The following is an 11586-nucleotide window of genomic DNA, read 5'->3' as shown; positions in this document are numbered from 1 at the left end:
TATTATTATTATTATTATTATCATTGTTATTATTATTATTATTATTAATACTAGTATTATTATTATTGTTATTATTATTATTATTATCATTGTTATTATTGTTGTTATTATATTATTATTATTATTATTGTTATTATTATTAATATTATTGTTATTATTATTATATTATTACTATTATTAATACTAGTATTATTATTATTGTTGTTATTATTATTAATAGTATTATTATTATTATTATTATATTATTGCTATTATTATTATTAATACTAGTATTATTATTATTGCTATTATTATTATATTATTGCTATTATTATTATTATTATTATTATTATGGAGGTGCAATGCCCTGTCTGACAAGTATGAGTTCTCCACAGACCCACAGAAGAAGAATGTATACAAGTCTTTCTCCATTTGTAATGCAGTTTGATTATAGTCTATACTTTTTACTACAATATGTGGCGACAGGTAGTTTGTTAGAGCGTTGGACTAGTAATCGAAAGGTCGCAKGATCGAATCCCAGAGCTGACAAGTTTAAATAAGTCTGTTGTTCTGCCCCTGAACAAGGCAGTTAACCCACTGTTCCTAGGCTGTCATTTAAAATAAGAATTTGTTCTTAATTTACTTGCCTAGTTAAAAAATAAAATTCTGATTGCATGTGTAATGTACAAACAGCTTGGCTGATTTTGTATTCTATATTGTTATGTATTCTGATTCTGTGTGACGTAATGAAGACAAACTAGTAAACATAACATGAACCAGGGTCAGGTCCTTTCCAACAGAAACAAAATAACATATTTTCAAAACAGAGGCTATAGCGATGACTAATTTCAATAGGGTTAAAAAGCTCCCCTAATCTCCAGCTCTCTCATTGGTCCCCTCCACTTCCTCCCACTCTGTCATTGGTCCTCTCCACTTCCCCATACTCTCTAATTAGTTCTTTCCACTTCCTCCCACTCTCTGAAGGATATTTTCCACTTCCTCCTTCTCCCTCATTGGTCCTCTCCACTTCCTCTTGCTCTCTCTCATTGGACCTCTCCACTTTCTCATTGGTCATCTTCACTTCCTGTTTCCTGTCAGGTGGAGATGCTGGAGAGGAAGTATGGCGGTTACTTCCTGAGTCGGCGGGCGGCGCGCACCATCCAGACGGCGTTCCGTCAGTACCGCATGAACAAGAACTTTGAGCGGCTGAGAAGCTCTGCCTCCGAGAGCCGGATGACTCGGCGCATCATCCTGTCCAACATGAGACTGCAGTACTCGTTTGACGAGCGGCAGGGCCAGGGCCAGCCCCAGGGAGAGGGCCATCCCCAGGGACAGGGCCAGCCCCAGGGGCAGGGGGGACAGCGGTACCCCCACCCTGGAAGGGGGCAGCCCGTGGATGGAGAGATGGAGGCTGGGTCTCCTCCACTGTGCCAGGGGGACATAGAAGAGTACACACACCTGGATGAGACCTTCTCCAAACAGGTGAGAGGAACGGGGTTGCAGTAAGATCATTTATCTTGGTCAGAAGTCAAACATTTTAATGGTAAGTGATATTTAGGTCAGATTTAATTATTTTGCCGTAAAGGGAGGAAACTATGGGCTAGTTTCCCAGACACATATTAATAGTGGAGATTTTCTGTTGAGCCCAGGAGTACTGTAGGCTAAATCTGTGTTCTGGAAACCAGCCCTATGAGTGTCTGTAACAGAGCGTACCACTACAACTTCTTCCACTGCCAGAAAATATACTTCCAGACAGCTAAAGTAAGCAAAAACAACCTCTTAAGAGAATGTTCCTTTTCTAGTTGTAAATAATGAATGTGACTTGCTTTCACATTCTCAATCTATCCAACTACTGTGATACAGTGACTACATCTACTACTAAACTAGCCTCAGTTTCAAGAGTAGCAATTTTAACTTCTAAACTTCTTCGACATCATACAAATTATTTTGGACAGCTGAAGCAAGTCACACAAATGTTTCATCAGGAAAATGACCATCCTACCATTCTACTCACTTCTCTTTGTCTCATCTGTCTGTCTTTATCCACCCTGTGTTTCTTACCCGTCTGTCTTTATCCACCATGTGTGGCTTACCTTTCTGTCTTTATCCGTCCTGTGTGGCTTACCTTTCTGTCTTTATCCATCTTGTGTGGCTTACCTTTCTGTATTTAATAGTATTTTATTAGAATCCCCAATTAGCTGCTGCCAAGGCTGCTCATAATACCCTAAATAATACAAAATATTATACCCTAGATAATACAATACATAATACATAACATAACACAATACATAATACAATACATAATACACTACATAATACAATACATAATACACTACTGTACATAATACATAACATGCTACAATACATAATACACTACATAATACACTAAAATGTGTGTACTACATAATACACTACATAATACACTACATAATACATAACATAATACACTACATAGTGTTCCCGGGATTCATCCGATGGCGTTTGAGGAATACACCACATTAGTCACTGGCTTTATCAATAAGTGCATCGAGGACGTCGTCCCCACAGTGACTGTACGTACATACCCCAACCAGAAGCCATGGATTACAGGCAACATTCGCACTGAGCTAAAGGGGTAGAACTGCCACTTTCAAAGTGCGGGACTCTAACCCGGAAGCTTACAAGAAATCCTGCTATGCCCTCCYATGAACCATCAAACAGGCAAAGCGTCAATARAGGATAAGATTGAATCATACTACACCGGCTCTGATGCTCGTCTGATGTGGCAGGGCTTGCAAACTATTACAGACTACAAAGGGAAGCACAGCCGGGAGTTGCCAAAAGACACGAGCCTACCAGACGAGCTAAATCACTACTATGCTCGCTTCGAGGCAAGCAACACTGAGGCATGCATGAGATTATCAGCTGTTCTGATTTTGTTCGATAAAAGCCTTCTGTATATCCCAAAAAGTATATTTAGTTGGCACCATTGATTTCAGTAATCCATTCGTTTAACATGCAGACAAAGGAGTCCAAAAAGCTTCCGGTAAACTTCGTCCAAACAAGTCAAATTATGTTTCTATCTAATCCTCAGGTACCCTAATATGTAAATAAACTATAATATTTCACACGGGAAGTACTATGTTCAATTGGAAAGGAAAATTCGTAACCACGCGCCTTCCCTCTCGCGCACCAAAAAACTGATTTGCTTCATGTGGTCCAATTACAAAAACTCCAAATACTTGTAATTTGGGTGACAGAGATATAAAGCAGCAATAGGTTTCCATAATAAGAGCCAGGGAGCTGAAGAAAAAAAACATTATTCGGGTTTTCGCCTGCCATATCAATTATGTTCTAGTCTCAGAAATTGTTTTAACAGTTTTAGAAACTTCAGAGTGATTTCTATCCAATGCTACCAATTGGATAGCATTATATGCATATCCTGGCTTCTGGGCCTGAGTAACAGGCAGTTTACATTGGGCACGTCAGTCAGGAAGGAAATTCAGGAAACTAGACCCTAGCCCTAACAAGTTTTTTTTAAGAACACATAATTTTTTACAATGACGGCCTACCCCGGCCAAACCGGACGACGCTGGGCCAATTGTGCACTGCCTTATGGGACTCCCAATCACGGCTGGTTGTGATACAGCCTGGATTCAAACCAGGGTGTTTGTAGTGACGCCTCAAGCACTTAAACCACTGCGCCACTCAGGAGGGTCCCAAAAAATAACAAAACACCTAAAATAGAAAACATAAAATACATAACACTACATTTTACAACACATAATACAGTACATAATACAGTACATAATACAGTACATAATACAGTACATAATACAGTACATAATACASTACATAATACACTACATAATACAATGCATAATACACTACATAACACAATACATAATACACTACATAATACAATACATCATATTTTAAAATGTCTGTGTCTCTTCACAGTCCCCGTCGTGCCGTAAGGTGTTATTTTATGTGGTTTTATTGCTAGCTTGAGTTATCTGGGGTGGCAGAGAGTTCCATGTAGTCATGACTCTATTTAATACTGTGTGTTTCCCCACCTCTGTTCTGGACCTGGGGACTGTGAAGAGGCCTCTGGTTGTATGTCTTGTATAGATGAGTGTCTGAACTGTGTGCCAACTGCTTGAYCAGACAGTTCGGTACCTTCAACACATCAATACCTCTTACAAAGACCAATAGTGATACAGTCAGTGTCTTTGAGCCAGGAGAAATCGACATACATGTCACTGACATTGGATTACATGTCCTTATTTTCCGCCCATGACCAGCCAACTGGGCAGTAGTCCAGGTGCGACAAAACTAACAACTGTAGGACCTGCCTGTTTGAAGGGCCAAGCAGTGCCTTATCATGGACGGACCACTTTCCCATTTTAGCAACCATTGAGTCTATATGTTTTGACCATGACAGCTTGCTATCTAAGGGTAATACTCAACAGTTTAGTCTTCTCAACTTGTCTCAATCGCCACATTATTCAATACTAGATTTAAATTAGATTTAGGGTTGGGCTAGTGATTTGTGGAAAAAAATGTATGCTTTTAGGTTTTGAGATATTTAAGCACCAGCCTTTTGGTAGTTACCCATTTCTAAAACTGACTGGACCTCCTACGTTAAACGATTCAGTTATTTATTTTACCGTCGTAGCCGATGTGTCTACGGTTGACTCGTCAGCGTACACAGACACACAGGCTTTATTCAAGGTCAGTGGAAGGTCATTAGTAAACACAGAAAACAATAATGGCCCTAGCCGGCTGCCCTGCGGTACACCACACTCAACCAAATTTGAATTAGAGAGGCTTCCATTAAAAAAACTAATCTTTTCCAAAAGTTTGCTAAGCACCGGTAACAGGCTAATTGGTCGGCTCTGAACCATTAATGGGTGCTTTGCTATTCACCTCCCTCCAGGCCTGAGGGCACACACCATTTTTTAGGCTTAAATTGAAGATGTTGCAAACAGGAATCGCAATGTATTCTGCTACCAACCTCAACGATTTACCATCCAGGTTGTCGGTGCCAGGTGGCTTGTCCAAATTTATAGATAGCAAAAAACAATTCACCTCCTCCACACCAACTTTGTACAACTCAAAACGCCAGTGCTTTGTCTTTCATTATTTGGTGTGATATGCATAAATTACGAAGGTGTAGTGCTTCTTGTTTGTATGTCATGCCTAAATTTGCTAATCTTATCAACAAAAAGTTCTTAAAGTGGTTGGAAATATCAAAGTGTTTAGTGATGAACAAGTCTTCTGTCTCAATGAATGATGGAGCTGAGTTCAGTTGTTGTTTTTGACAAGAATTTCATTAAAGGTACTCCAGAGCTTTTTACTATCATTATTTATATATCTTTTTTTTTTAATCTTTGTTCCATAGTATAGTTTCTTCTTCTTTTTGTTTAGTTTAGTGACGTGATTTCTCAATTTACTGTATGTTTTTGCCAGTCTGCTGTGTGGTCAGACTTATTTGCTATTCCCTTTGCCTCATCCCTCTCAGCCATACATTTTTTTTTCAAATCATCAATTCATCATCTAWCCATGGMGATTTGGAAGTTCTAACAGTCAGTTTCCTGATGGGTGCATTTCTATCAGTAACCGGAAAGAAASAGTTTCATAAATGCTTCAAGTACAAGCGTCAGGTTGTTCCTCATTACACATCAGACCAACACATATTTTTCACATATTTGAACTAGAAATCACTGCAAAACCTCTTGTAGGATTGTTTATATACACAATTGTAGGTATAGCTACTATATTATGACCACTACATTCAACATCTGTATTTCTCCACCCTGCGTGTGCTGTAGGTGAAGTCCCTGGCCGACTCCATCGATGACGTCTTGACCTGTCAGTCTGGTGAAGACCTTCAGGAGGAAGAGGAGGAGGAGGAAGAGGAGGAGGAAGGCGACGGAGGCGAGACAGGGGTAGTGGCGGACGACTTTGGAGAGTGTGTTTGGAGACCGAGGGAGGGAGACAGACAGAGGGGCGGAGGAAGAGGAAGAGGAGGAGAAAGACAGAGCATGCACGAGGACAGCATAGCCACATCCTACAGCGACGTGACACTCTACATTGATGACCCATCCTCGCCCTTGTCCCTGGACCGCGGCCCTAGCAGCACCGACACAGAATACTGGAGCCCTGGAGTAGGTGGCGTTGGGGTGGGGGGGCGCGAAGACAGCCGGGACACAGAGGGAGGGGGCAGCAGTAACAGCCGACGCAGCACCCCCTGTACAGAGTGTAGAGACTACAGCCTGAGAGGGGCCATCTCACCTGACCCCTGCTGACCATCGATCCCCATCGTCGCAGACAGCTCTGTGTTGATATGAGTGACCGTTCGGACCGTGGCTCTATAGGCCGACTGGTTCTACGAGACAGAGCCAGGGGAGGGAGGTGCCTCACAGGCACGATTAAACACAATCGGCCTATGTGGTACGAGGACAACGAACCTCAGGATCCCTCAACCATTGATTCTAAGGACAATGGGGAGATACGATTGAGGACTACAGGAACATGAGGACCTGTAGGGCGGACGCCCCCATCATCCGTGATAGCGACCTGGGAGCTGTAGTGGAGGCAGGCGGTTGAGAGCTTCAAAGTCTCCCTCTGGTGTCACAATCACAGCAACAAAACTACATGGTCGTCAAGCACACCATAGAACAGTCGTGAAGAGGCACGACAAAACCCAATCCCTAAACCCCCACCCCGCAACCCAACGGGCGCTCTGGCGCGCGTCAAGGAGAGCTGAAAAGATTTTGGGCATGGGTTCTCGAGATACTTAAGAAGGTGTTCTACAGGGGCTGCAAGTCATTCGCCCAGTCGCGTAGCATCCGGCTTATGACTGGGGATGCACTGCAAAATAATTGTCTGTCCCCACACCACCCCAGGCCCAAGCCAGACTCGTACTGTCCTCCCTCACCCGCCCCCCCCCTCAGCCATTCCCTCCCACCTGCCCTACCACACCCGACCCTCGTCGAAGACTCCCATACGCCTCCCGCTGTGGTATGGCATAGCTCCTGCTCAGCTCGTCGCCTTCAGTTATCGCGCCCGCGTGCTCTGACGTCCAGATCATACAGGCGCCTCACAGAGGTTTTAGTGCGTACTCGGCCAGTACAAATCACTCTAATTGAGCGCCGCAACGCTCTCTCCTGTCCATTTTCAGTTAGAGACCATCGGTATCCGGGTACTGAACCAGAACGTGTCCAGAGGAAGGTCCTAATAATTTCTCGTCAAAGACTCCAGACAACATAAGACTGGTTCTCCTCCGTGATGTCTGGCCTTTACTGCCGCACTTGGCAAGCGGTACAAGCCTAGGCGGAGTATCGTGCGCGCATACTGCGGCGCGCACAGTCTAGCGTGCAAGTGGCTTCCTAAAGACAGGCTTCTGCCAGATATGTGTGTTGAGGGTGTGGTTGGGCTGTGGGGGGGGCAGAGGTGGGGGTGCTAATCTTGGAAGTGCGCTGCTCATCCTCTTGACGGACTTACACTGGAGCAGCGGCCTTGTCTACAGAAGACTCTGCTTAAATACCAGACCTCGTCGGTGCTTGGACTTAAGCCTGGGTGGAGGTGCTAGCTGGTGGGCTGATATTTGTCCAGTCTCGGCCACTGCACCCAGGCTTTGGCAGTGTGTGGTTCTCTCAATTTGCGGGCTCGCCTGATGGCAGCTTTCAATGGGAACGCATACCACGCTTGGTTTGGAGACACGGAGGGGTGTTTTTCTTGGTTAACTCTTAGGATTAAGCAGTCTCTTAATTAAGCGCCATGCATCTCGGATCCCCCGGGGTTGTAATGAAATGTTACATGTTGATTGGTGTGAGAGTGGCTCCCACTTTCAATACATAGAACCGTATTTAAATCTGTAATGTTCGACCGCAGGTTGGACTACTCTATTTCTGAGGGCGCGCTCATGCCGCCCTCGAGTCAGTGCCAACGCAGCATGCGGCTCGGCGGCCGTGCATTCGTGATTCGGCAGCAGCACCGGATGAAGCGTCGGCGAGCCTGGGAGGCGACAAAAATAGGCTGCAGCGGAGTGTGACGGGTAGGGTCGGATGAACGAGTTGCTGTTACATGGGGTACTTCCCGCTGTGCTTTGGGATGTTATGTTTAGCGCTTGTATAGCTACCCTTTCTAAGCAGTCTCCGCAATAACACTACGCCATCGCGTGTGGCATGCATGCTTGCTCCTAGGTTCAGGAGATCCTACCACATGATCTGCTTGATTCACATCAGATCCAGACTCCATGAGGTCGCTTGATTGGCCGCCTTCCCCTACAGATGGTGGATGTGTGTGTGTGTGTGTGTGTGTGTGGTTGTGTTGTGTGTGTTGTGTTGTGTGTGTGTGTGGTGTGTGTGTGTGTGCCCTGTGTGTGGTGTGTGTGCTGTTTCCCACCCGCCCAGACCCACTGTGTGCACCGTACCCCGACACTCCTCTTCGTCCTCCCAGTCCCGCGGGGAAACCCTCACCCCTCTGTCTTCCTCCTCATCCACCACACTGCCCCCTGGTGGCGCTTGGAGCAGGTCTGCTGTTCTGGACGGAGACAACGACTCACTCAACTCCACCTCACCAACTCTAACGACACCATCAACTGCTAACCTCTCCGGGTCCTCGTCACGCGACAGCCTCCGGGAGCCCCTCCACCTCTCGGGAAACAGACCTATACAGAGAGAGAGCGGACAGCTGATAGCCCCCTTTAACAACGACGTGTGCAGAGACCGACGAGTACGCATCGGACTCAATCTGTTCTAATCAGTGTAAGTTAGACAGCATTGCATGCGGACCTCAATTCTGTTCAACAAGTAGAGAGACCGGGGTTGGTTAACACCCAACTGTTTACTCATGTGTTATTTTCCAGTATATCCTTAAAAGTCTCGTCTATTCCAACATGGAGTAATGAGCCATCAAAACAACGTCTGTCACTTGTGACAACCAACTCCATAGCAGTGGTTGGGTTGGTCAACACTACTGGGGTTAGGCTGTTGTCCACCGCTTGTGTATGTCGGTTTTGCCTCAGCAGTAGATAATTGAAGCGCAATTCAATTACCCCGTAAAAAATATAAAGTAATAGGCTTTATTTTGATGTAACAATTTATATTTAAATTCACATAGTATTCTGCTTTGAGATTGTAGCTAATTTTCATAAAGTTAAAAAGTAAAGCTGTAACATTTGTGCTAAAACAACATTTTTTGGTTAATTGAAACAGGACTTGCTTTTTCAAAACAGGATATGAAACTGGTGTGTTTGTGTGTCGTGTTTGTGTGGTGTGTTTGTGTGTGTGTGTTTGTGTGTTGTGTAGCCCATCCATATAGCCCAAACAACTACCTACTTCCCCTACTGTATTTATTTATTTATTTTGCTCTTTTGCACTCCAGTATTTCTACTTTCACACTCATCTACTGTCAAATCTACCTTCCAGTGTTTTACTTGCTATATTGCATTTACTTCGCACCATGGCCTATTTATTGCCTTTACCTCCTTATTCACCTCATTTGCTCACATTGTATATAGACGTATTTTTCTACAGTATTATTGACTGTATTGTTTGTTTTACTCCATGTGTAACCTGTGTTGTTGTATGTGTCGAACTGCTTTGCTTTATCTTGCCAGGTCGCAGTTGTAAAGTGAGAACTTGTTCTCAACTTGCCTACCTGGTTAAATAAGGTGGATAAAATAAATTAATAAAGATGTACGTGTAAGTATATGGATATATGTATTTACCCAAAAAGAGATCATGGGTGGATTGGAAATGATGCAGACATTACATTGATGAAATCAACAATCTTTCCGCAATATAGGCTTGATCACCTCTAAAAAAAAAAAAAAAAAAAAAAGGAAAATACACCAAGTCACTAACAGTGACAGGTGTCCTTCCTATCTAGTTTGCCGGAGAGGAAGGAAACTGCCATTGATTTAGCCATCAGTGCACCATACAGTAATGGCTGTATTCAACCGGTGGTGATCCATGCAGTTAAAAAAAAGGAAAATATGTTTGAGTTTAAATGTTTTTTCGGTGGCTACAACTGAGATGCAGGTGTCATTTGGATAGAAACGTAAATCGCTTTGCTAGCTAGCTAGCTAGCTAGCTGAACTTAAACGGCTTATCCACAGTTTGTATATCTCCTTAGTTGTCAATCAAATGTATTTGGCACCAATCAAATGGGCGGGCAGGCAAGTTCCCATTCAGTTGTCAAAACGTGGGTTGGACAAACATGCATTGGCAGGCAAGCTGCAGAAGGACGAGCAGGGCTACATTTCCATCATTTATCAGCACAATTTTGACTGCCAACTAGCTGAAAAAATTTGAGAGGGTTATTTAATGTTTGCTCATTAGATTTTTAAGCTCATCTTGCTCTTGGCATTAGTTGTTTATTTTGTTGATGTGTACAACTGAGGGAGAGAGAGCCTACCTTTTTCATGGTTGTTTGATCAGTAGGTCTGTGAAGTTCCCAAATCTAAGAGGAACTTGATCTAAAGTCACTGTTGCTACTTACTTCCTGTAAACACACAGTCCAGTTCAAAGTGAAGGATGGCAGGCCCTACTTCCTGTAACACAGTCCAGTTCAAAGTGAAGGATGGCAGGCCCCTACTTCCTGTAAACACAGTCCAGTTCAAAGTGAAGGATGGCAGGCCCTACTTCCTGTAAACACAGTCCAGTTCAAAGTGAAGGATGGTAGGTCCTTGTGGCAAATTGCTTACTTGCATATAGTCCTACTGTACCTCTGATTGGCTATGGCGCACCGGTCTGCATAGACTCCGGTTCTGGACGAGACAGATGTTTTTAATCGTTTMTATTTACTGCAGTGTCTATTAATTGTCTAAACGCACGGCTGCTTTCCCGCTCTATACTTCTATAGAATTTTCACAAATGCCTTACTCTATGTCATTCTGTAAACATTCTATGAATTTATGAAAACGTGAACATGTGTACTGTAAGTGTTCGCATGTTAGAAAAAAAGTTTAATATTCTTCTGCCCGCTTGGCAGAAAATGTAAAAAGAAAAAAAAATGGTGTCATATTCTTATATGAGCAGATTTTAATAAGATTTAATGATGCTAAAATACCGTCAGTTACACTTTAAGTCACTTTGAATAAAAGTGTCTGTTAACCTCTTAGAGGTAGACTGAAATGATATTGCCACATGCAGCGCTACACAGATATTACGATGTGCGAGATGTCAGACTTTGCTCTCGCAACAGTCACACACAGTATCTGTGCATGTACACGAGTTCGCTTCACGCTCTTACAATGCGGTACAGCGCCCAGGACCGATACAGCGGGAGACGTTGAGCATCACTCTTCAAAGCTCTTAGTTGTTGTGGAACTTGACCCACACTATGCTGTTTACTTTTTGCATCTAATGTCATATCGCTGAGTCTACCTGTAAGTGGTATATATTTTATAATAATTCTCCCTCTTTGTGTCTCTCCCTCTCTGTGTCTCTCCCTCTCTGTTGTTCTCTCCCTCTCTGTGTCTCCTCCTTCTCTTCTTGTGTCTCTCCCCTCTCGTTCTCTCCCCTCCTGTCTCTCCTCTCTGTGGTCTCTCCCTCTCTGTGTCTCTCCCTCTCTGTGTCTCTCCCCTCTGTGTCTCTCCTCCCCTGTGTCTCTCCC

At 43.6% G+C, this 11586-nt stretch overlaps 1 protein-coding gene across 1 annotated transcript in view; it reads left to right on the top strand.

Moving 5' to 3' along the window:
- Positions 1 to 1077: 1077 nt before the first annotated feature.
- Positions 1078 to 11586, top strand: part of LOC112069787 (IQ motif and SEC7 domain-containing protein 1-like) — a 57319-nt gene continuing 46810 nt past the window's right edge. Inside the window, 6 exon segments of the mRNA XM_070438695.1 lie at positions 1078 to 1461; positions 5793 to 6245; positions 6339 to 6414; positions 6870 to 6984; positions 7858 to 8013; positions 8379 to 8720. Of these exon segments, the coding sequence (XP_070294796.1) occupies positions 1084 to 1461; positions 5793 to 6245; positions 6339 to 6414; positions 6870 to 6984; positions 7858 to 8013; positions 8379 to 8720 (1520 nt within the window). The 5' untranslated portion in view covers positions 1078 to 1083.

The sequence above is a fragment of the Salvelinus sp. IW2-2015 genome, unplaced genomic scaffold, assembly GCF_002910315.2.
Source record: "Salvelinus sp. IW2-2015 unplaced genomic scaffold, ASM291031v2 Un_scaffold1120, whole genome shotgun sequence".
NCBI classification, from domain to species: Eukaryota; Metazoa; Chordata; class Actinopteri; order Salmoniformes; family Salmonidae; genus Salvelinus; species Salvelinus sp. IW2-2015.
This window is presented reverse-complemented; position numbering and strand designations above follow the sequence as displayed.